Source organism: Dermacentor silvarum, chromosome 3 (genome assembly GCF_013339745.2).
Source record: "Dermacentor silvarum isolate Dsil-2018 chromosome 3, BIME_Dsil_1.4, whole genome shotgun sequence".
In the NCBI taxonomy this organism is placed as follows: domain Eukaryota; kingdom Metazoa; phylum Arthropoda; class Arachnida; order Ixodida; family Ixodidae; genus Dermacentor; species Dermacentor silvarum.
This window is the reverse complement of record NC_051156.1, coordinates 102,904,157-102,930,910: the sequence shown is the minus strand read 5'-3', so window position 1 is coordinate 102,930,910 and position 26,754 is coordinate 102,904,157. Positions and strand designations below refer to the sequence as shown.

Here is a 26,754-nt window from a genome sequence, read left to right as displayed (position 1 = left end):
CTGTTTTTTTCCCGCTTTAACAATATCTTGTTCACCTCCCCCCTCCCTATGCATAGAATGCCATGTAAGCGTTCCTACACACGTCGATAAAATTGTATGCCATTCAGTAAAGCACTTCTTTACTACTTTAGCTCCTTACTTCTTTAGCTCTTTCCTATATATCGATACACACGCAATTTTTTTAGTGTTTAGAAGGTCTCTTTATTTGTCAGAATATTTATAGTGTTCGTGTTTAGCTCTTTTTGTGCAATGCTGCTTCTCGCAAGGTTCTGTCTTCAGATGGTCACCACAATGCAGCCGCCTTTCTGATATCTTTGCAGATATATAAGTAATAAAGGGAGCCGCGCTTGCCAGTGCATCTTGCTAATTAAAAAAAAACTGCCCCAACCATTTGTTCTTTACGGCTTCCGAAAAAAAAGAAACAGTGGCTCCTTGAAGTGGTCAGTTGCTGCATTTCGCTGAATGATCCATGGTCTCTTTAAGCGTAAATAGTGGTTGACTATGGCATTTTATCGTATTAATGCTAGTTTCGAATTAATGGCGCTCGGAGCTTTTTGTGAAGCGAAGCTTTGCGAGAGATCTTCTCCTTCGCACATCGGCGAAGTCTCGGTGTTTTCTTCTTCTACCTCTCGCTGTTGCAACGCGTGTGCGTCGTTCTCCACCTTGTCGTCGGCAAGCTGCGGAAAAAAGAAATGACGTAAGTGTAGCTTTTCCTGAGAGAGTTTCTAAATTAACGAAGTAACACTAAAAAAAAAAAAAAAACTCAAGCTCTTGAAAGCTCCCTTCTAAAATAGTGATAGATGAACAATTGTTCTGTACTACTTCCACTGAGCCACATTATCCGATTCCTGTTGCGTTAATTGACAAGGAGTAGTTAAAATTTAGCGTTGGTTAAGAGCAAAGTTTGCACTTCAGCAGCAATTGTTTCAGCGAGAATTGCGGAAATCTGGAACAATAACATATAATGATGCATCAAATAATGACTCAGTAACTCAGCAATAACGACGCATATCTCAGTTACGTAACGCATGTATATATATTTGGAAATCTCGAAATACCATCTCTCCGATACCTACATATCAATCTGAAAATCGTCGCGATACGACGACAGCGTGAGAAGGCGTACGACGGTGTGACGATAACAGAGATGATCCCCCCGCGACGACAACGGCCGCAGAACCAAGATGGCGTGAGGACAGCGATATCACGATCGCGGGACGACAATGACATGACAAGGGCTGCGCTTTCATTTTTCTACTAGTTTGCTCCACAAAGACCTGACACTCCACCGCATTAATTCGCTTTAAAATCCCGAAGATCCGGAGCAGCGTGAGAGTCGCCCTAAGCGCGAAGACTGCGGCAGGACGACACCGCGCATTTCAAAAAAGTGACGCGCAGTGGATGAACGGGCCTAGCAAACTGTTAGCCAAAGGCGTTGAAAACCCAGCAAAAGCTTTTAATTTTTTGTAATTCAGGGCCCTACTTTCAATGGAAAAGCTGTTACTACGTTCTAGAAATTCCCATTCGGTCATTTTTATCGTCCGATGTCCGGAATAATTATTAGTTCCGAGAATTACTCGCAGCGCACTAAATGCAAAATATTATGCGTGATTGCACGACCAGGCATTTTTCACATCAGCGGTGCCAGAATTGATTGCAGTTTTCTGCTATTCGGACGCAGGGCGGCCCATGCGTGAGCGAAGCATTAGTGTTTAGTACAAAATTAGATGGCGTACCTAAAGACTAGATAATAAACGTTACGGGAGGCTGGTTGTTTAACTATCATACTGCTCATTGTTAGTTTACCAAGTAAAATGACAAGCTATGCTGTACATTACGCTATCATTTAGAATACTGATTTTTTTGTGACGTGAACCGTCTTTAATATCGGCAAGAGGAGGTCACTTGCTGAAGCCGCGTACAACGAAAACATGCTATAGTGTCATAGCCAATATCTTTGTTAAGCGGCAACAACATTCACGCGATATTCAAGCGACAGCCACAAGGGACGCGGCAGGAACACCCTGTCGTGCTGTCGCGCTGCGGCTTATGGAGAAACCACATGAACGCGACATCGCGAAAAAGAGTGGCGACAGATTCACATTCTGCGAATAAACGCTATCGTGCACTCGTCGTGCGGCCTACCAAATTAACGAAGCCACCATGACAGCACCAAGACGTAGGCGGCTGTTTCATGACCGAGCTGACACGCACGTCATGGCATTCATATGATGACCTATCATTTATGTTTGTCGTACATTCTTGTCATACTATGCCAATTTTGGTGCCTACCGAGTTAACGAAACGACCATGAGAACACCACGACGTAGGTGGATGTTTCATGACCTACATGACACGCATGTCCTGACATTCATGTCATGACATTCTCGTTATGAGCTATCATTTATGGTTGTCATACGCTCTTGTCTGACTATGCCAATTTTGGTAAATTCCAAGTTAACGAAACGACCATGAGAGACATGGGCGGCTGTTTTATGATCTATATGACACGCATGTTATGACATCGTGTCATGACCAATTGTTTATGTTCGTCACACACTCTTGTCAAACTATGCCACTTTGGTACATGCCAAGTTAACGAAACGACCATGAAAGCACGAAGACGTAGGTGGCTAGATAGATACTCTCAAAGTGGCATATGTTCGCATTAAAATAATTACGGCAGAAGCCGTCTAACGGTGACCGTCAGCGCTAATGCGATTACCATGCAAGCAGCTTAGCGACACACCGTATTGCTGCGGTAACATTTATTTAAAATTGGTAGTGGTCATTCTGAGACGTGACGTACACTGTCTCCGGTATCGACCCACTCTGCTATGGCATTCGTTTACCAGTCACTCATGAATATGGCGATGGAATAACGAAGAAGGAATGAGTTTAATAGAGCGACATATATGACATCAATAGAGCGACATCATTCGATATGATGCTGATGGTATAATGACCGCAGCGCGACGACGACCGGTTGAGGACAATGTGATGAAGACGACGATGGCATAGTACAACCGGATGACGATGATGGACTATGGCACGACGACGTTATGACGGCGATAGTATCACAACGAATGCAGGGCAGCGACTGTCTGACGAAACGAAGACGCAGTGACGCCAATTGCATGACGAGGGCGGCGTTATCACGATTGAATGACAAGATAGTTATGATGGAATAACAAACAAGGAGCGACGTCGATAGAACAAGAAAGGCTGTACGACTACCACAACGTGACGAAAATGAGATTACGTTTGACGAAGTGATAAAAGTGGTAAAATGACAGGGGGACAATGACGGGCATGATGACAATGTGATGACGACGACGGCATAACGAAGTTAGAGTGAAGATGATAGGTCGTGCACGATAGCATCCCCAAGGAATGTATGAAAACGACCACTGTATGGCGACGATGCAATGACACTAATAGCATGTCAACAGTCTGAGGACAGTGGGCACGACGACGGGTGTGCGACAACGATGGCGTGATAACGACGGCGTGACGAGAGCCGAATGACGACGCTGGAGTTAGGATGGTAACGCGCACGATGGCATCACGGCGGCGGTATGACAACAAATGCGTGATGACTGTGTGACGACGATGAAGGGACGACGATTGCATGATGAGAGTCAGATGACAAAGCTGGGATGGCGACCACGCAATGACACCGACGTCATCACGGCCACGAGCGCATATACTTAGTGGCACATGGTATTAGACAACTTGGACCACTGGATTGGCGTAGAAGGCATGACGACGACTGCATCACGAGAGTCACATGATGCTTTAATGACGCCAATGGAGCTATTCGGCATGTCCTATGAAAAAAATAAAATAAAAAAGAATTGGCTCAAGCAAGAATTGCAAAGCTCTCTCGATGCTGAGATTATTAGGCCTAGCTTCTACGTCCTCATTCGCATCGCCGATTACTATGTACAGTGCCGAAAGAGGGCTGAACATATCGAATGTGTACTGACTGCAGTCTCGTGAACCGCCAGACCGATTTATTTATTACCAAATGCCAAAAATTTACATTAGCCATTAAACAGGTGGTCGTTCTTGCTTTCCTGCATCAACCTCCGCTAGGTATACTACCAAGTTACGCTCCAGGAGGAATTGTAGCACGTCACAGCTCTCGTCACTCTTTTCGATGTTTTTGTGTTATAACAGGCCGCTGCCCATGTGGTCTTCCCATATGCCTTGCTATAATTGTGCCGCTGTGCTCGTGCCTACTAAGGTAAATGGTGTGATCTTTCTCTTGCTTTTTAAGGTTTTTTCTTGTTCGCTAAGCATGTACAGTAATAGGGATAAAACCCCAAAATGCCTCGAAATTGATTTATTTTAGAGTAGTTACAGTAACCATTATACTAAAAGGTAGATATTTTTTTCTTTCGGGTAATTTCAAGTGACATAATGTACCAAAGCGAGAAACTATACAGCATGCGAGACCAACATTATAAACTTCAACTAAATTTATATCGTAATACTATGAGAACTACGTGTTCTGACTGATAAGATCTCACGCAAAAAAAATAAGAAGGTGCAGCTACAATATAACAAACAATTTCTTTAAGTTGTGAGGCTAGTCCGAGGTTTTAATTATACGTTGCTATGTTTCTCTATACATTCTGAATTTAGCCAATATTTATGAAAGAAGCAAGAATTGTGGCACACTCAAAACTCACCTTCAGCATATGGCGAAAAAACTTGAACCGTGCCCATAACTTCACGAATAAAGGGCTTGTGAGTGACACATTGTTCCTAGCAGTTTTGTCACCACCTGTTAAATGTAACATGGCAAAATAACGATCTTTTCTTTTTACACAGTTTAGGAGATCGTATACAAGGATGGGTAATGGAAAGTGAGTAGTGTGTGAGGACGAATAAAACCATGAACTTGAATCCCTCAATGGGAGATTCCTATATCCGACGAATTTGAATATACATCGTAACACTATTAGACTATTTCGTCTAAACTTCAATACGAGGCCCTTTCCCAGCCACCACCAGTTGTGCCTGTCTCGCGTCAGCCGATTCCGTACTATGCCTGCAAATTTGCTATCACACCACTTTATCATTTAATATGACGGTGACGTGTAAGAAGTGTGGATTCTGTTTTAAGAGTGGAGCTGTTTAAGGTTGAGGTTGATCCCTCAGGAGCGATGGTATTGCCAGTTTGGAGCGAAGTGGAGAGAGTGTGAAATGAGGAGCGGAGGTGCAGAGAGAGAAAGAAAGAGAGACAGACAGAGAGCGAGAGAAAAAGAAAAATAATAACAAAACAATCTTTCTTTGCAAGGTGGGATTCGAACCCGCGTACCCAAGGTCCGAAGGCGACGTCATAACCACTAGGCTATACTTTTTTAAATTTGTTTCATATGGTGAAAAATGCTGTCGAGAGCAATCGCACCAGTTCTTCAAACAGTTGGTGGACAGATTCTTCTTTGTGCGTGATCAAACTGATGCTTTCTTGAGAACTGTTATCTAAGCATGATTACAGCATTCTCTATCTGATTTTGTTGTATGATCATTTTTTTTGAAGCTGGACTGCTTAGTTCTTATTTGCGTGAAGAGGGTAGGTCTGTACGCTTGCTCAAGGAAAGATGTTCATATGAATACTTCTCTGATGTTACGAAAAAGCGTTTGTATTGGGATATTCTATATCTGTTCCTACCAATACCTGTCTATCGAGCTGTCTACAAGCTAGGTCTTGAGCACGATGTAATCAATCGCGTTAAAAAGTGCCCGTCAGACCCTTATATAAAACGTGTTTTTTTTATATTGCATACCGGCACTATCCCTGTAAAGCCATGGTTACAAAGTAAAGGTTTTTGATACCTTGGTCAGTAAACTATTTAATCTGTGACAAACCGTAAACGATTGAGCGTATTTTTCTAGACTGCCACGATGCCGTACTTCTGTGGGATGTCCTACAAAGAAGTCCTAAAAAAGAATTGCCGTTAAGCCCTTTTGGAATCCTGTTTCTTCCACGTGCGAATTAATACAGGGGAAGTGCCGAGTGATATGCTGAATGTTGCTTTGCATTCATAGCGTATGGAAGACGAGAATAGATATTAGGCATGCTCATATACAGGCTCACTCAGCAAGGCACTATTTTGTTGAGAGTATGATGTACAGACGAGACTTGTTCAGAGCGCAACGTGAACCCCCAGATGTGCTACCTGTGCTAGGCCAATTGACTTCTGTGGAGCCTTTCGAAACCACATACACTGGCCAAGTTGTGGCTCATGTATTTAGAATATGATAATTTTGTTTGTGTTTCTGAAATTGCAACAAAGAACAAAAAGCACTAGGCTATACATCCACGCCTTGCAGAACATGCATTTATGGGAACCATATGATTGCGTTGTACCAACGATTGTAACACAACTTGCTATGGGTGAGAGAAAGAGAAAATGAGAGCGAGAGAGAGAAATACACACACATAGAGAGAGAAAAAGAGAGAGAAAGAAAGAAAACACAGATAGAGAGAGAGAGAGTCGGGACTTGAACCCGGGTACTTAAGTCCGAAGGCGAGCGTCATATCCACTACGCTATACACCCACGCTGGCAGAGCTCCACTGTTTCATAAGATTTCACAAGCGTGGACCTGGCTTAATTTTCTTAACGCTTCGTCGTCATCACACGGTAAAATGTTTCAGCAGAAAGTACTTTAGTTAGCGCGATTGGAATCTGAGTATACTTAGCTGTCACAAAAGAGCGCGTAATCAAAGCGCGCGCCGCGTGTCACGCAAGCCAGCGAAAGAAGCACGCCAGCCCTGCGGCAGCTTCAACTGAGGGGGAGAGCGCATACGCCTCAAACAGCCGACGGGACTAACTGAGTCTAGATGTCAGAAGTATCGACGAAGCAACGGTAACCATAAAAAGAGAGAGAGAACGCGGGCGCCGAGACACCTTCTCATCCGGCGAGTCGAGAGAGAGAGAGAGAGAGTAGAGTACTACAGCGCGCCAACGCATTACTCACCCCCCCCCCCCCCCTCGACGACGCTCCGACCGCGGCGGTCAAAGATGCGAGAATTGACTAGATGGTTCCCATGCTTTGGCCATGCTACGTGATCCCAATTTTGACCGAAGCTTCCAGAACCCCTGGTGAACGCTATAAAAGCAGCCTGCGGGAATGCGAAGGGGGATCAGACCGCGCCGGCTAAGAGATGTAACGTGAAGACTGTATGTAACGTGAAGACTTCTGCGGAAAAATTGGATTCCCCGGCAAGCTATTGGACAAGTTCATCGAGCGTCTGCATTTCCGGAAGAAGTTCGTTCTTCGAGATTTGCCTCGAGCTACAGCGAGATCGTCCGACACAAGACCAGCACGGGTGAATACGATTGCGCACTAATGTTCCTATTTATTTTGCACTTTACCTGTTGGACTCTTAGTGCTTGTCGGTAATTATTTTCCTGTGTTTTGTGAATACCCATCTGAATTGTATTGTGATGTGTCTAGCCTAAGTGTGCACGTGTGTGCGTTACTGCCTTGTATGAAGAATATATTTTGTTGTGTTTTGAGAACTCTGGGCTCTGAATCGGTTTTTGGACAGCAACCGGCGTTCGCTGACCCACCAGAGGGCCCATTCTTAATGGTCCTTGCTTTCGTGGGATTACTTTCGGAAGCTGATAAGTCGGCTTTGGAATTTGGTCCGGCGTTTGCGCCTCGTTCACGGCGTCTGTAACATTAGCGCATTATTTTTGAGGGCCTTCGCGGGCGTGGCAGCAACCTGAGTAATGAAAATTCTGAACACTACAGAAAACTATTAACTTTTGGCGAGATATGAGCGTACGCATTTTTAGTGTCAGTGGCACGCGTGCATCTTTGTAATATGTTTAATGAGCTGCGAATCTTTACGGTTGAGAAGCGGATATAATTTACGAGGTGCTCACCTGTCGCTAGGCTAAGGACAGTTCCGAGGAGAAGTGTGAGCACAAACCCAAAGAAGGACATCCAATAGAAAGTGGCTTGGTACAGAAAAAACACAGGTGCCCTGTAGAAATAGACCAAGTAATGCGAACATTTCAATAAATGAACCAGTACTTCCTTAAACTCAAGGGCTAAAGTCGGGGTCAAACAATGTTATTGCGAGCGTCACTTCATTGGCTGTGTGCCTCATGACTCGTAATGACGTTATATGACCATGCATAGGCTATGTTTAAAGGCTCCCATCACGCTATACCTTTATTAGCAAATAGGAAGCCTCGAAAGAAGAGGGATTTCCTTGCCGTTGTAACTTCACTGATTTGTTTTGAGCGAACACACTGTCCAAATTATCCTTTTAATTTGAAATACTCTTAAGCAAAGAAAAAGCAATGTTGCAAAACACGATGGCCGTAACACAAAATTGTGAAATTGGACGTAGCAATTCATTAAAGTTGATGTGGCTTTTTAGCGTACGCAATGAGAAGTGAGGCTTAGGTTATGCTTGAGGTTTTCTCACGAACGGTATTTTCTGTGTACAGTGTAGTTCTAGTTTTAGTAGATTAACAGCTCGACTGATCGCGTGCATCGAAGTCGGGCGTGCGCTCCTCTGTCAACGCGACTACCATCGGAGCTAGCTTCCACAAGTGGGCAATTTTGTCTTGAGGCGAATAGTTAGTTATACACACTTACTACACGCTAGTAATTTTTCTGATAAGATCACCATTGGGTTTCCGTACGATCAGTAGCAGGAGACTGATGAGGAAAACAGTAAAACAAGCCGACCACCAAGTGTCGACTTAAAATGTGAAGCAGGAGCTTCAACAAATACTATCCGTATGTACAGTATGTCGTAAGTGAACCGTCTAAACGCAGGAGTAGTGCTTCACTTTTCTTTTTATTCGACAACTTGGCCTTTGGCATTATTATTATTATTATTATTATTATTATTATTATTATTATTATTATTATTATTATTATTATTATTATTATTATTTGATTTGAAAACCTATACACAGGAAAGAGAAATCGAGAAGCAAGGCTGGCAACTGCCACCATTGGCAGTTGCCAATGGTGCAGGCCAGTACGGTGCCCCAAGCTGCGCCCTACAACATTGGAGAGGCGACAATGACAACACTTCATATAGTTGATTCTACGCCAGGAATCATGAAAAAAAAAGCGCGCACCTAAGCATCGCTACACCGCACGGCAGGCGGTCGCCGGACGCGTACTGGCCTTTGGCATAGAACGCGTGAAGCATGCATGTTACATCTATGTTACACGAGCGTTTCTGGCCGATCGTGATTTTCACGTATAGGAGGCCTGTGAACGTTGAGATTTGTCAAAAATTCTATGAAACGACAGCTTAACTAGCCACCTATATGGGGCTGGCACATTGCACATGTTACCGTATGCACTTCTGGTCATTTGTTATCTATTAAAAAGATAGTAGTTCAAGATGCGAGATCAGGCTATCGAGTGAATCATTTTAGTCTGCATTAAATACGACTGTTCCATGAAGAACGTATTTTGTAACTATTCTTCGCTTTTAGCTCGGTCTTGCTTGATTTCTGAGTAAATGACACATGCGAGGCGCAGGTTCGGGCGACATTGTTGGACACAATTAAACTAGCAATGCGAACGGAGAGCTGGGCAAAAAAAGAAAGTAAGAAAGAAAGAAGAAGGAATAAAAAGGAAGGGACCAGAGTATACAGCGCCTTGTTTTTGCCCCTTCTTTTTTCGTTCAAGCTCTACCTTTACATTATTAGTTTAATTATTGTCAGAGGCTGCGCGTCATATGCACTTGTCTCATCATGATTTCATGTTCGTGTTAGTTAACGAGCAATTGACATATGAATACAGACACGCTCGTGTTTGGAAATTCTAAATCTACAGTTGAGTGCCGGTTTCTTGTTTTACGTAAACAAAGATCACCGAAGAGCGCACATGTGCATTGTGCATGAATTGACGCATGTAGTTAAATATCAACAGAACATTGAGTTTCTCGGTGGGCTGTGTTTTCCGTCGGCAACCTATATATATATATATATATGATTACTGCGAGATGGGTAGGCGACAGCGAGCGTCAGCTACTGCTTGCGCTTAAAAATGCCGCAGGAGAGAAACTGCTGATTATGCACTAACACAGCAAGATGTTTTTAAACATTAACGCCAGCCTAATTGCTTCTCAAACCGGCTGTGTAGATCAAAGCCGAACAGCACTGCGCGCGAGTATTAGAAGAAACATTGCACTACAGCCGATCACCACGCCTGCATTGGAATATGTCGCAATTGCAATCTTATGAGTGACAAAACGGCCTGCGTGTACGGAAATTAAATGCGACCATTCGACTGTGGAGTCATTGGGACCTCACACACACCTTTCAGACGGTAACACTGTGTGGTTTGTCGCTTCACAAGAGGCATTTATTGACAGCGGGCATCGGTCCAACGTTCGAGTCATGAGGCGAGGTGTTGCAACTGACGCCAGACTCCTTCCTATTGCGTGCCACATCTGCAGCACGCAGACCAGTACGGTGCCCCAAGCTGCGCCCTGCAACATTGGAGAGGCGACAATGACAACACTTCATATAGTTGGTTCTAAGCCAGGAATCATGAAAAAAAAAGCGCGCACCTAAGCATCGCTACTCCGCACGGCAGGCGGGCGCCGGACGCGTACCTTTGCGTTGACCCAGGGCGAGGAGATGGCCAGAAGAACGAGCCCAGCGAATGGACCCGAGGCAGTGGAGTAAAAGGAAACGAAAAGCTGTTGAGAAAGAGTAATTGAGTTGTTTAAAATTGTAGGACAGAGAACAGGGTACAGCCAAGTATATACGGAACGGAGTGTACAGACCCGCGCAGCCGTTCCAATGTGCGGCGCCGCAATCGCTAAGAGGGTCATCACGGTGCCGCTTGAAAACGCTGCAATATGAAGTGCGAAGTCCTTACAATTTCGAATTTACAAGAATCTGCTGGACTACATATTGACAGCACGACATGAACGTTTTCATCTACAGTGTGTGATCGATCGAACGTCAAAAATAGCATTAAAAGAAAGAAAAATTGCGGGCTATATATCGGATGTTCAAGGTTAAGCTTTACGGGACTTTTAAAGATCGCCAGTGGCAGCTAGGTAGCATAATTCTTATCGTTGAGCTGGCTTATTCGAAGAGGCGGACATTATTATTACTAAAATCGAAACCCATATTCAACTAATTAACAAAAATTGATTAATGAACTTTTTAGTTAATTACATTAAGACACATTGCATTTACGAATTGTAGCGGGTGAGTTTGCAAAACCACTTGAAATGAATTTCCAGGATGACACCAGTTTCTAGATATTATTTACCAAAGTGTGGGAAGAAATACATGGGCGTTCCAGTTACTTTTGTGCTTCAATGTATAAAACAGCATTTTGCTAAAAAACGTGGAACACTGCATTTTTACGCCGAGTTACATATCTCCAAACTAGTGTCGTTCTGGAAATTAATTCCAAGAGGATAAGCCCGACAAGCTCACCGGCTACAATTCGTAAATTGCAATATGTGTCAAAGTAATTAACTAGGAAGTTCATCAGTAATTTTTAATTAGTTGAATATGTGTTTCGGATTTCTCGCGCTTCTAATGCCCGCCTCTTCGAATAACCCAGCTTGACGATAATAATTATGCTTCATGCCACAGGCGATCTTAAAAATTCCGTAAAGCCTTATTAATTATTATTAATTATATTAATTATTAATATTAATTATTGATGCAAAACCCGAATAGGACACATTTGCTTCAAGACAGATACTTATATTTGACTGCTATGGTTAGGCTTGGTTATTACATCCCCCGGTTTTCTTCGCGCGATGACTGCGGTACTTCGACCTGAAAACTATTATATTATTTCTCTTCCGTACTGACGTTAACCGGAAGCTTTAGCTCGGGAACTTCTATCTAAGTACACTGGATCAAAGAAATCGTTTTCTCGGTAACCGATGTACCAGTTTGGATTATGTGTGCTGCATGTAAAAAAAATGACCGCATATCCACGACGAGAAGCACCGGGCATAGCCTCCTATATTTTTTAAAAAAATATAGGAGGCCATGCACCGGGGGATCATTCGGGTAAACCAGAGCTACAGCTACGGACGAGAGAGAAGGAGAGCGCGCGTTGGGAACGAACGCTCTTGTGCACCGCAGCGTCCCTAGCTACGGACGAGAGAGAGAGAGAGAACGCGTCGGGAATGAACGCCCTTGTGCACCGCGGCGCCCCTGGCTACGGATGAGAGAGAGAGCGTGCGTCGGGAACGAACGCCCTTGTGCACCGCAGCGCGCCTAGCTACGGACGAGAGAGAGAGCGTGCGTCGGGAACGAGAGAGAAAGAATAGCGAAACGAGCGCATTCGGGAAGCCAGTGCTACGGACGATAGAGAAAGAGAGCGCGCGTCGGGAACGAACGCTCTGGTGCACCGCAGCGCCCCTAGCTACGGACGAGAGAAAGAGAGCGCGTCGGGAACGAACGCCCGTGTGCACCGTAGCGCCCCTAGCTACGGACGAGAGAGAGAGAGAGAGCGTCGGGAATGAACGCCCTTGTGCTCCGCAGCGCCCCTAGCTACGGACGAGAGAGAGAGCGCGCGTCGGGAACGAACGCCCTTGTGCACCGCAGCGCCCCTAGCTACGGACGAGAGAGAGAGCGCGCGTCGGGAATGAACGCCCTTGTGCACCGCAGCGCCCCTAGCTACGGACGAGAGAGAGAGCGCGCGTCGGGAATGAACGCCCTTGTGCACCGCAGCGCCCCTAGCTACGGACGAGAGAGAGAGCGCGCGTCGGGAACGAACGCCCTTGTGCACCGCAGCGCCCCTAGCTACGGACGAGAGAGAGAGAGAGCGCGCGTCGGGAATGAACGCCCTTGTGCACCGCAGCGCCCCTAGCTACGGACGAGAGAGAGAGCGCGCGTCGGGAACGAACGCCCTTGTGCACCGCAGCGCCCCTAGCTACGGACGAGAGAGAGAGCGCGCGTCGGGAACGAACGCCCTTGTGCACCGCAGCGCCCCTAGCTACGGACGAGAGAGAGAGAGCGCGCGTCGGGAATGAACGCCCTTGTGCACCGCAGCGCCCCTAGCTACGGACGAGAGAGAGAGCGCGCGTCGGGAACGAACGCCCTTGTGCACCGCAGCGCCCCTAGCTACGGACGAGAGAGAGAGAGAGAGCGCGTCGGGAATGAACGCCCTTGTGCACCGCAGCGCCCCTGGCTACGGACGAGAGAGAGAGAGAGCGTTGGGAAAGAGAGAGAAAGAACAGCGAAACGAACGCATTCGGGTAAACCAGAGCTACGGGCGAGAGAGAAAGAGAGCACGCGCCAGGAACGAACGCTCTGGTGCACCGCAGCGCCCCTAGCTACGGACAAGAGAGAGAGCGCGCGTCGGGAACGAACGCCCTTGTAGGGTGCCTCGATGCCAGCGCCGCCGTTCAGGGTGGTGCCATCCTTTGACCGCACCCGCGCCGCCGCTTTCTCGCTGCGACGCCATTTTGAGTCACAGCGAGCGGTTGCGAGTGCTTGGTGCCGGTGCTTAGTTCGAGACACAGTGCGCGCGGATGCTTCGCTGACGCTTCTACTTGCTGGACAGTGTTCAGCCGCATGAATGACAAGCTTGTCAAGTGCATCGAGTCGACATGACGGGCTGTTGTGTTCCCAAGTGTACCGGATCGACGCGTAAAGGGCTTCGTTGTTTACGCTCCCCCGGGACCCAGAGCGAAGGAAGAGATGGGAAGCCCAAGTAAAGCGGTATCACTGGAAGGCAACGGATAGCTCCTACATTTGCGAGGTAAGTGTCAAGAAAGTTTAGACTGTCGCATCGTGTTTTTCATTTAAATAATAAAGTATTCTCTGATCCTCGCTCACGTACCTACGTTCGCTCACGAACTAAGCACTGCACCGATGCTGCCTATGGTTTGCGAGCGCGCGTCGCATAGGCTTTTGCCGTTTTGCATCGGCGCAGTCTATGCGAGTAGCACCCTTATTTTAACAACTGACGAAAATGCCTCGCCGCGAAATAGCCTTACATTAGCTACAAATCGTCATGTAAACCACCTATTTTACTTTTTCACGGGAAGCACACATCGTGTGTCTCTTGTTTCTTTTTTTTTTCCTCAGTTTATTTTTTCGCTACTGGTTATTTGGGACTAAAGAACGCAGTGCTTCTTCTGGGGAGAGCGGCTGTTGCGTACGTGGCAAGCGAAGCATTGTGATTTTCTCTATTCTCAGCAGATATCTTGCGGATCTCAGGTTGTTACGTTATATAGTTGATTTTTTAGACAAATATATTTGTAGCGTGGTGCTCGTAAGCCGATGGTCATTCGTGCTCATTCCCGATCGTAGTGGGTACTGTGACGGTCTTTAAATGCCTGTGCACGGTATGCGCAGGTGTAGTACAGTTAAGGGTTATCATGGGATTAAAATGCTTCGGCGCTTTCTGGCATGGTGTTTGTTGTAGCCTGTGCATTTCTTCGAAACGTGTGAAGCCAGGTAATACAGCATTACTTCTGCGAAAATTTATTTTTAAGCACTGTAATGGGTTCTCTGTATTTACAAGGCAACTTTTCATATCAATAATCACTTTTGTTGTTTTACTTGTACTTAGAAACACTTTGAAGAGGACCAGTACGAGGGAAATCGACAGGATGGGCGCCGTTTGTTAAAGTCAACAGCCCTACATCATCATGGACTATGTTTTCGAAGTGAAAAACATTGCTAATCTGTATTTGACTGTCTTAGTTTCATTTACGGTTTTTGTACGCGATATGTATGCAGTGTTGTTTATTTTTTCAATGTAGTTATCAGTGTTCTAATAGTTATTTATAAAATGTTCTGTACTCGCCATCGATGTGTTTGGCTGATGCGACGTATTCGATGGTAGCTGATGTATTCCGGCTGGATATCTTGATTAATATTACCCGCGGTTGCGTTTTCTTGTTTGCATTCATGTTTTCGATTTATGTTGTGTGTAATAAGGTTGATGTACTCACTTGAACCCCCCTCCATGTAATGAATAAATTAAAAAAAAACTCTCACTATCCCGAATTGTGTGTCGAGCCTACCTTGCGAATTTTTTTTATCTCGTCTTTCAACATAACCTTCAGGCGCTACACAGTACATATAATTTTTCATGTACATATCTCTTTCATGATTGATTGTACCAGACATTATAAGTAAATGTATTTTGTGCATCGTTTGGTTTCTTCTGTGTACTACGCAAGATTGACACAGACAAGTTACGTTACATGTTTCTCTACAGCACTAACTAAACCTTATTTTCACATCGCAGTTATTTTTACACCAGCTTAATCGTGTCAGCACACAGTTTTGTGGGGAAAAAAAAGCAAAATTGCGCGTAGATATCGTCAAATAATTGCAACGAACGCGAAGAGCACGCGCAACGCAAGGGAAACTAACCGCCGTGCGCGAGTGGCTGGCTACGGTAAAGGAGGCGTGACGTGTAAACCAAAATACAACAGCGAAAAAGAAAAAAAACTTCCACACACAGGGGGTCGCAAACCTTATATACCAAGCATCGAAGCGCAAAAAATAGTGCGTATTTCAAACATACACACGGCATATTCAATGTAAATTGTATTAGTCAACTTGGGGCATGTTCCCGGCGCCATACATTTACGTCTTGGACCTTCGACGAGTTAACGGCTATTGGTTATAAAGATGTGCATATGCGATACCGATACAAAAATCCTCATCAAGGCAAAGCACTTGGAAGTGCGCCGCGAGTAACACTATTTATGAACGCAAGCGTAGCTGAGTCTCAGCTCGTGTGACTCAATATGGCGGCGCCAGCGGGGTTGTCTCCACCCTGGACGGCGGCGCAGGGCATCGAGGCACCCTACGCCCTTGTGTACCGCAGCGCCCCTAGCTACGGACTAGAGAGAGAGAGAGAGCGCGCCGGTAACGAGAGAGAAAGAGAAACGAACGCCCTTGTGCATCGCAGCGCCCCTAGTACGGACGAGAGAGAGAGCGCGCGCGTCGAGAACGACAGAGAAAGAGATTGAGAAAGAAATCACAGCTCTGCCTCTAGCGGGAGCGGCGAGTACTAGCGTGGCTACGACGGCGCGACGAGGGACAAGGCTCGACCCTAAGGAGCTTCGCCCCTGAAAGGTAGGATACAAGACTACAAGCAGCAAAGTTTTTAATAGCCAAGCTGTTAAAGCTAGAGGGGAAACGTCCGAAGTCCGCAGCAAACTTTGCGCCGCTGCCCAGCAACAACCAAGCCACAGCTGCGCACCACCTGGCCAAACCACGCCTAGCCGCGCATGCGCCGAAGCAGTAGCGATGACGTCACCTCGCGTTGCCTAGTAACCATCGGCGCAGGTGCGCGGTCGCGGCGCCCGACACTAGAGTGTACTAGACAATGGTCGAGTGGGCCGAACGGCGCTCTGCCGCTGAGGCGCCGCGTGTGGAAAAATAGTGCGAGGGCGCTGCGAGTGAACTGGATTGGGGCGGAGACGCGCTCCGCGGCATATTCAACGTACTTTCGCTGCTGGCGCCGAGGCGGATTGCGCATAGTACGCTCTTAAAATAGAGCTTTATTTCATCCGCAAATTTATGTTTACACCATTTTGCCAAACATATATATTTGAGGCATGGATTATACAACGCGACGTCTTCAATTTTGCTGTCGTTGTCAAGCGCGTCGTCTGCTAGCGAGCGCGCGTTCGCTACGCGGACGCTGGCGGACGCCCAGTTTTTCTCGCAGAACCTCTGTGCAGTACATTTTTTAAATGTTTTAGTTGCTTTGGTGCGCCCATGAATCTTGACGGCCAGTACCAAATGTAGTTTTAGCCAGGTGAACTGCTGTTTTTACCACTTTCTTCTAAATGCAACTGGTATCTCTGCATCATGAATGCTACGTAAGAAAATTTTATTATTGATATCGTGTCATTTTACGCGCGCTTCTTGTTGGTAGATATTGATCAGGGACAATGATCGAAGAAAACAATTTTAGAGTGAAATAAACCAGGTTTATTAACTCTAAAGTTCCTAGATCTCATTCGATATGAACGCCCCGTTTTGGGGCAACCTGTAAATCTGCTAACTTGATTTAGACAAGAATTTTTTACAGTCTCACCATGTTTGCAACCCATTAAAACTGAGTGCCCCATGTGGTACCACACTTATCTTCAACGAACGCAACAGATCTGCACATATCTCTACGTGTATGTGCGACATGCCGTTCCTTTAATTGTTTCATTATGGTCGTTATGATAGCCCACCGGATAATTGAAAGCAGCCGTTTATAATATACAAGCTGATGAGTTGAGCGGTCATACATTTGGGATCGAACGGCATTATATACATTTATGTATGAAATATAGGATAAGCGTAACATGTTTTTCTCGGAAATAAGACTCGAGAATAATTTATGTTGTTTACACCCGCAGAAATAAGCCGAAAAACTCAGCCACCTGCTTTTTTCTTTTTCTTTTTTTAATATAAGCAAATTCTTCGGCTTCATGTAGCGAAACCACGATATGATTATGAGGCACCCGGTTTAGTTTTCGCCACCTGGGGTTCTATAACGTGCACCTAAATAGAAGTACACGAGTCTTTTTCCATTTCATTCCCATCGAATTCCGCGACCTGGGGCGGTACTCTGTAAGAGTACAATAAGTGGACTGTTCATTTCGGCTGTCGCTGATTGGCTGCTGCTTCACGTGCAGGAAGGTGCCAGCCAGTGTCTTTCCTGCACGTGAAGCAGCAGCCAATCAGCGACAGCCGAAATGGACAGTCCACTAATTGGAACAGAATACCCCCCCCCCCCCCACCCCACCCCCGCTCCTGGATTGAACCAGCGACCTCCAGTTTAGCAGCGCAACGCTGTATCCACTATATATGTAGCCCCCAATTAGGCTACCGCGCAAGCTTTCTTTTCTTTTTCTTTTTTCTTATTTGAAGTATCGACTGGAAAAAAATTCCACGTACGGCTTACGGCCAAGGATTAGCATCCCACCGCCTAACTGAATGACTAACTAAAACCATTTTCGGCGCTCGAGGTCCGACTGCAATAAATAACCTCGTACGAATTACTCCGCATTCTGTCACGCGAGGAAGGCGGAAACTTGAATGGAATGTTGCGCTGCAGTTTACTCTTTTTTTAAAGTCTATAACAATGCTTCCCGTAAATCTGAGTACAAGGCGCCGGATGGGGCAGTTATGCTTTACTTGTTTGGAGCGGCAAGCAGGAAGGTTACATATCTTTCTTCGTCTGCGTTTCGCAAGACCTACTGATAGAAAACTATATGGGCAACAATACACACGAGAGATACATGCTGCTTGAAGAACGAGAAAAAATATTTGTTCTCCAAAGGGAACCGTACAATGGCATTGTAGAATGAAATCCGACACTGCGGCCGCAATCCACGCGCAATCACTGAGCGGCATTAGAAAATAAAATTAAATAAAGAAGAGAAAGAAAGGAATTTATTCTTAAGGCATAAGTACATGTCATATGCAATTATGAACCCCATTTGAGCGGTCTGAACGCAAATACCAGCGCGCGAAGTAGTACGAATGACCCTGCCGAGCAGTATCACCAGCAGTTTCCAACGGCGCAACCTTGATGCGGCCCAATCAACTTCGACCGCAGCGCCGCCACAGTATCTGTGCACGTCGGGCGCCTCACTGCAAAGCATGCGCCGCCCCAGCCGCTCGTCCCACTCGACCGTATTCCAGTACACTCTACCCGACACAGACACGGCTTCGCCGACCTCCCGCCAGCTGCTCGCTACTGCGCATGCGCGGTGACGTCATCCCGGCGTGGCGTCTGCTGCGCGCCGCCCGTATACTGTGCTTAGCTTCCGCCCCACATCGTATTACTTAGCATCACTTGGCATTACTTCGTAGAACTTAGCATCACTTCGTATAGCCACGACCAGCTACGAAAAAATCAGCTCTGCTGTGTCTTTAGCCTTGCGCCACTAGTGCAAGCTACCCCGAATTTTTTTTTCGACGTAATTTTTTTTATAAAAAAATGTTGGAGATTCAAAATTGAAGAAATGTCAAGTACGTATTTTTCAACTCTAACCCAGTATCAATAACGTGACAATTATGTCAACTGAACCTAATAAATCATCTAAAGCGGAAAAAGTTGATGTTTTATACACAGCTCTGTATTATAATCCAGAGTTCGACGGAAACCCATCTGGCGAGGAATGAGCATAGTGAAACAAAACGATAACTCGCCAATAGAAATACATGTATTGGAAAATAAAACTTTACGTTTCGAGTCCCGTACGGACCCTTGAACACATGATGATGATATATGTTGTTTTTTGGCACAAGGGCCAGCTATGGCCAAAGAGCGCCAAGACGTGTTGTACTGAGTGAGCAATGGTATTATCAATGACAGCAAACACAATGAACACAATGAAACCCTTGAACACAATCAAAGTAAACACGGTGGCTCTTGTTTAAATATGGGATAGATGGCGTAGTGCGCCTGTGTAGATTTCTGGCAGATTCCCACGTGTCCTGTTTATCGCATGTTGCGTCGTCTGAATTTGCAGCGATTCAAGCATTAGTCTTGCAGGCAGTTTTTCTCTGTGGCGATTATGGATGCTGATTCCCAGTCTATGCAGCGACCTGTGTTCTCGTGGTGTTCTGATAAAGCGTTTGAAGATGAGTTGCCCTTGGCGACATCGTACAGATGCTGTTTTATGCGTTTTTTGAAGTTACCGGTCTCGTCGACATAGGTTGCGCCACAATCTCTGCACGGTATTTTATACGCACCACCGGGGTGCCCCTATCGTTCCAAGGGGTTTTTTACGCGCATCACTTGACCACGTAACTTGCTTGACGGGACAGGCGCAACCCAAACGTCCTACTCATTGAAAACTCTTGTCTAAGCCTCGCTTACCCCGCGCGCATACGGAATGGCTGCGCGTTTACACTTCTTAATAACCGCTTGGCGGTTGGGCGCCAAGCGGTTACCGTAAACTGGATACTGGGCTTGAATGAGTTGAGGTGGGCCAGGGTCGTTTGGACGTCACTGGGGCGAATAACACAAAAACAGTCGTCAACGTAACGGACGAAGAATTTTGGAGCGGGCGAGAAGGACGACAACGCGGCATCCTCGATGGCCTCCAGGGCTAGATATATGAAGAGGAATATGAAGAGAGGAGCCGCATTGCTTTCCTTGATGTTCTCGTGGAACGCATGGATAAAGGTTTCGTTACAACGGTATATCGAAAGCCCACGCATACGAAAAAATACCTCGATTTCCTTTCCCGTACACTCAAAGGGCCATAAGCGCTCGGTCGTGTCATCCCTGTCAGATCGCGCCTTCCGTCTCTGTTCGAGCCCTACAAGATGCAGAACAGAACTGGACACGGTACGGAGGGACTTGTCGAATAACGGATACCCGCCTTAAATGCTCACAGAGCAGGAACGTCGTGCCTCAGCGCCCAACCGCCAAGCGGTGACAAAGAAGTGTAAACGCGCAGCCACTCCGTATGCGCGCGTGGTAAGCGAGGCTTTGGCAAGAGTTCTCAATGAGCACGACGTGTGGGTTGCGCATGTCCCGTCAAGCAAGTTACGTTGTCAAATTATGCGCGTAAAATACCCCTTGGAACGATCGAGGTACCCCGGTGTTGTGTATAAAATACCGTGCAGAGATTGTGACGCAACCTATGTCGGCGAGACCGGTAACTTCAAAAAACGCATAAAACAGCATCAGTACGATGTCGCCAAGGGCAACTCATTTTCAAACGCTTTATCAGAACACCACGAAAACACAAGTCACTGCATAGACTGGGAATCAGCATCCATAATCGCCACACAGAACAAACTGCCTTCAAGACTAATGCTTGTGTCGCTGCACATTCAGACGACGCAACATGCGATAAACAGAACACGTGGGAATCTGCCAGAAATCTACACACGCGCACTACGCCATCTATCCCATATTTAAACAAGAACCACCGTGTTTGCTTTCATTGTGATCAAGGGTCCCGTACGGGACTCTAAACGTCAAGTTTTATGTTCCAATACATGTATTTACATTGGCGAGTGTTCGTTTTATTTCACTGAGCTCTGTATTATATTAATAATTTGCGAGTAGGACTAATGGAAAACTCTTTTAAATATCTTAACATTTCCACGTAAGCTGTAAGTTCATATATTCAGTTTGCCCACTTAAGGTTTCCTAAAAGATGCAGTTTACCCGACAGCGATATCGATTTTTGGCGCAAAGCTACGAATTTGGCAAATTCGTGTGTGGTTCTTTTTTCTTTTTGTATAGTTGCCAACTCTCGGGAATAAAAAAAAATGTTCCTTTCCAACAGTCATGGAAATTTAACATTATCTCTCCAAATGCAACAAATGGGCGGTCTATTCGGTCCAGCGGTTATCACGCAAAAGCCTTTATGCTTTTTACATGTACTTGTATAGGGAATTTGGACATGGCCCTGAGCTAAAGGTTTCCTCTTAAATATTGTTGCACTTCATTAACGTTTACCGCGATCATGGATTTCAGATTGGAATGCGTGAGAAGTCCACATATCGAACTACGTCCTCTTGAACAACTGCGCAACTTTGTCACACTTTCAAAAGTATGAAAGGCGTTTCCTGCACTCTAAGCGTTCTTGAAGAATGCGGCCAGCTTGAAGTAAGGTGAGAACATGTTACCCAGCGCGCGGATGATGAAAACACCTCTCCGCCCGGTCATCCTCACGTGCGGCTTGACGATGTCGATGTAAAATACTGTTGCGTGGGAGTTGACGACCGATGAAACTGTACTGTGGAAGTTGAAAAAAGAGGTAAAAAAGAAGAACAAAGTAGTACCGCGTCGATTTGCTGTATTTCTGGCCGATTTCTTACATGCGCAAATTGTCCTGCACTGGTATCTTGCGTCAAAACTGCCATCAATGCTAACTAACTACAATCAAAACTAACAACAATGCTAGGTACACGCACCATTTATCCCCAAGATAAATTTCCATCCATCTATCCACCCGTCCGTCCATCCGTCTATCTATCTATCTATCTATCTATCTATCTATCTATCTATCTATCTATCTATCTATCTATCTATCTATCTATCTATCACATGCCAGCTTTCCCAACTAAATGTCGCCAAAATTAAAGGGAGGCAATGCAAACAGCGCCAACTGTATTTTAATAGGCATTGTTGACGCTAGTCATGAGTACATTTTCATTGTGCACACGTAGTATATACCTGAATAAATTCGGCTAGCCAACTTGATTTATCTTGCTATCGATAAGGTGTCAGTGGAAGAGTTGCGGAGGATGTCCATATAAAACAGATAACAGCGCTTAAAGACACCTATAGGGATTTTGCGATTTAAAGCCACCAATAGGTAATACTAGACAAAATTTAATACATACCACGTGGCAACGCCTCCGCGCCTCAGCGATAACAGTAGTCCATATAATACCTAGGTTATTCAAACACTGCCATCGATTATTCTTGTTCATCGTTGACAACTTTTTCATTGACACCTTATCGATTACTTAAAGGGATACGGACACAAAAGTGGGCGGGTGGTTTTTTGCGTCGGAACAAAAGTTGAACTGTTGAAAATGACGAATACAACAAGCGGCTTTGAAAAAAGGAAAAGAGCGAGAAACATCTTTTTTGTGATTTTCTGTTGCACCTTGCCTCCAAGCGGCCGCCGGCAGAAGCTGAAATTTGACGTCATAACACCCACCAGCGCGCGCGCGTGCGCGGCCAAGGTCGGCCACAGCCATCGGAGTGTTTCCAGGGGTGTCGGTCCCTTGCAGCGTTTGTTTAACCCCTTTCGACGATGTTCGCACGTGGTCCGTTCGCAAAATTATCCCTGTCGGCGCTCCACGCAGGTGGTGCGTCTTACATGCGCCTTCCCGCGGTCGTCGCTTGGTATTGACGTGTTCACCGCGGAGGAAATAAATGCCCAGACAGCATCGTCGGTCGTGACACGCCGTCGCACACGTTTCCCAGAAACCAGAAGATACGCAAACTTTGGATACCTGCCTTTCAGCCATCACTCACAGCCTGGAGACCTCTAAAAAAACACTTCATTAGCGAGGACCACTTGATGATTATGTGACCAGCCCGGTTGTGCTGAAAAGCCTCGGCATACCGCTCAAAAGGAAATGCTTAAAGCCTGACGCTGTACCATCGGTCTTCTTACGAAAACGCAAGGCAGAAATGATCAGCGGCGCGTTGAAAAAGAGGAGACGAAAAGACGTCGGTACTGGTTTCGTTCACTTGCACCCTTCTTGAGCAGTGTGAGAGCGAGACTGGGGCGAGATGCCCGAGGCTGGGCACGAAGGCAGTAATGTCTTTAAAAATGTTGGCAAAGCATAGTAAAACAATACAAGGCTAGCGATCGCGACTCACGAGATCAGACACACACACAGCTCTGCTTCTCCACAGGCTAAAATCAGAAAAAACTGGGAGAACGCCAGACAGGTGCTGCCATCTGTCGGTAGGCTTGCGAAGTGGACGTGAGAGTCCCGGAAGTACTGATATACCTCACAGCAGTTGCTCACGCCGACGGCATAAACTACTATTCAGTCATCCACGCAGTGCTGAAGTACCCCGCAGCTGCCTCGCCTTCGTGCGCTCTTGAAAAAGCAATTTTATAGAGGAAATGACAAATAATTCTTGCACAAGTGTCTGGTGTAGAGCGAAATCTTCGCGCTACGGTTCGCGAAAACCTGAGTGGCCCTTCCACGGCCGCCTGCTCTTCTTTGTCGCTTGACGCGGAAGGCTCGTAACCGTAGGCGGTAATATTTCTTCCAAGTTGGAATGGTCCTCGTCTTCAGACGTGTACTCATCGCTGGTAGAGGCACCAGAACTCGAATAGATGCTCGCGACGGCGGAGTCGGCGCGCTTCGAATGACCGTGGCCGGCCGGCTGGCTATCTGACGAGGGTGTCGTGACGTCACGCCTTCCAACTCCCGCGGGTCTGGCGGCGAGGCGCGCGCTCCACAAAAATGCCAAAAATAAAGCCATCGGCGCAAAAATGACCTAAGTGACTACTTCTTTTCGGTGTAATCACACGCTGAGAATTCCTTTTCAGCATTTTCGTGAAATTTTCAGATTTCGTGTCCGTATCCCTTTAACGTATATAAGAGGTAGACAATAAAGAATATTTAACAATTGTTTGTGTAAAATCAGCTAGACTAGCGTGAAAACGCGTATCAAAATAGAGCCAGCTGTTTTTCGCGCAGTGTTCTCCGTTCTTTCCTAATTCTCGGCGGAATTCAGCTGCTTCATTCGGTACATACCAATCTTTAATGAACATACTTAACGTGGACGTAAATAAAAAAAATAAAAGCTAATGGCTCAGCGTCAACTGATACGTCTTTTTTGTGGCACGGGGCATTGGTTTTACGGTCAAGAACCCGAGGTGGTGAAAACTAAACCGGAGCCTCCCACTACTACGTGCGTCACAGCCAAATTATGGTTCTGGTTCGTAAAACCGCACGATTTAATTAATCTACGTATTTTTTTATTTGGACGTCCGTGAGCGTGTGTAACGTTAGCGCTTTTCCAGGTAAGCGCGAATTATTTTACACCGCAGCACGACAAGGTGAGCTGGTGCATTCACTGTGCATCGAAGTAAAAAAAGAAAAAAAAGAAACATTGTGTTCCATCATTATAGAAAATGTAGTGCAATTTTATTGCGATAGCAATTATATGGACACTTCAACCGGATTTCAGCCGTCAGCGTCGCCGTTGCCGTCGCCGTGAGGTTCCGTATAGATAAAATATTCGCCGCGCGCCGTATGCCCGAGCGGAAGCGTGCGGGGACGCACGCTATCACGGAGAGCGAGCGCACTCAATCTCCCACGCGCAAGCAAGGAAGCGGGAAGCGAGCGCCGGAGGGAGCAGGGGGGGGGGGGGCACTTCTACTCTGCCAACAACCGCGCTCGTCGCTCGCCCGCACCGTCTCTTATCTACACACGGCTCTGACCTTTGTATGCGCTGTGCATTCGCCGCTCAGTTTCCGTTGAAGCGATAGACCGCACGTACCTTCGCCCGCTTTGGCGTATGCGCTTGCTGCCAGCGTTTTGACAGTCGTTGTCTGCAGTCATTCAGTGTTACCTATTCATGTTTGTTTGTGCGCGCTCACACCACGCTTGTTCATTCAGTTAGTAATAGTCGGGCCACATTTTCCAACACACGCTACACATGCAACGCTGCCCGGATCGGCAGTGCAGCGCTACAGGTGTGTCGCTTCGCACGCGCTGCCCACGGGAAGTGCTTCTCATCAACACCACCGTTTCACACGCGCCTTCTCGTGGTCATCGAGTCTCTCTTCATGTCGGTCTACTTACGCCGCAGCACACCTGCTTACTTAATCAGCTCATGTTTACTACAATTAATATTGCTACCAAAGCTGCTCACCTTACTTCGTATGACATTGCTATGTTGCTATCGCATTATTCATTGCTTCGCCCTTAGGGCGAAACTGACATTTTTTTGGTTACGTTCATATCAATGTTGCTGGCACATCTGTAACTCTCATATGCAATAAAACGTACAGTGTCCACAGTCGCCTATTCGCACCATAGTGCTTTATTACCTTTTCGTATCATTCCGCGCTGGTACGCCCTTCGAAATTGCGCTATCTGTTAGTGGAACACCTGCTTGGGCGCGGAACACAATTGCAACAATAAGATTATTCCACGCCACAAGAAATGGTGCGAGAGGCAGAAAATACTTTTCATCTGAATTGTTTAGTGGAGCGTGTAGGCTTTTAGCACATACCCAAGCATCGCCTTACCTTGTAGAAGCTCCTAGAAGGCCAGCCAGAAACAAACCTCGTAGCATCGTTACACTGGCCAGTCTTTCAGTCACGTAATGAGGAACAATCTGGCGTATGATAGAAAGATACGGCACGATTTTTCTCAATAGGCAAAGTCACAATGTTCAAATAATATGAACATGAAAAGCCATATACGATGCTGTTATATACTATGGTAATGTGAATGTTGATGAGATGCAATGAAGTAGACAGGTGCAGATAAGTGTCGCTTTATAATTTCCCGCTTTTCAGAGGACATTCACTTGAGAGGTGGTCATAGCGCTAGAAGACACGGACAAGAACGAGAGAACAGGACGAGCGCTAACTTTCAATGCCCAGTTGAAAGTTAGCGCTCGTCCTGTTCTCGCGTTCTTGTCAGTGTCTTCTAGCGCTATGACTACCTCTGATGTATGTAACCAACTAGCCCAAAAAGCCATACTTGTAAAATTCACTTGAGTGTCCGACTACGACTTTCGAAGTAGCAGGCATACTTGGGAAAATGTTGCCGTGGATACAAAACCGGGAACGCGATGTTCTGCCCAATGTATTGTAAGAGCGTATTGATTGAAAATTTAGCACCAGCTTGAACAAGTAATGAATACTGAGGTAAGGCGACGCCACCGCTTTGAAGCCGCACTGGCTGGCTCGCTTCCAGACGCACCTTATATCTCTTTGTAGGAATGATATCGGCAATATTTGCTCTATGGCACTATGTCACTAGTCTGGCCACAGTGCATTAAATTATGCTCTTTCGGTCCCAGTGCCACAAAATCCAATATGCATGAGTGGTTGGTGTCGGAGAAACAGTGCATATATTTCCAAGACAAGCTTAACTAAGCCCCGAAATACTTACCGCGCGACCTTCACCTTTGAGACAAAAGGTGAACGCAGAAATATTGAAACAGTAGAATCGACATTGAAACACCTGTTGAATGACTGCAAGCTGGGCAAGCCGGAACGGATTCGTTATAAATAATGCGCAAGAGAACCAACGAAGAAGTAAAGAACG

At 46.1% G+C, this 26,754-nt stretch overlaps 1 protein-coding gene across 1 annotated transcript; it reads right to left on the bottom strand.

Annotated features, from left to right (window-relative positions):
• Positions 1-434: 434 nt before the first annotated feature.
• Positions 435-21,703, bottom strand: LOC119443944 (sodium-dependent multivitamin transporter-like). The gene is made up of 7 exons (XM_049665011.1): positions 21,616-21,703; positions 10,794-10,861; positions 10,620-10,706; positions 10,321-10,493; positions 7,909-8,009; positions 4,698-4,792; positions 435-677 (listed from the first exon to the last, which is right to left on the bottom strand). Exons 1-7 carry the CDS (start codon positions 21,653-21,655, stop codon positions 510-512), a joined length of 732 nt encoding a protein of 243 aa, XP_049520968.1. The 5' UTR covers positions 21,656-21,703; the 3' UTR covers positions 435-509.
• Between the last annotated feature and the right edge of the window lie 5,051 nt (positions 21,704-26,754).

Coding starts and splice junctions, on each gene's coding strand:
- LOC119443944 (XM_049665011.1), bottom strand. CDS start 21,655: ATGACCGGGCGGAGAGGTGTTTTCATCATCCGCGCGCTGG. Junction 8,010..10,320: donor ACAGTGTTACCGTCTGAAAG/GTGTGTGTGAGG, acceptor CTATTTCTACAG/GGCACCTGTGTTTTTTCTGT. Junction 4,793..7,908: donor TGTCCTTAGCCTAGCGACAG/GTGAGCACCTCG, acceptor TACATTTAACAG/GTGGTGACAAAACTGCTAGG.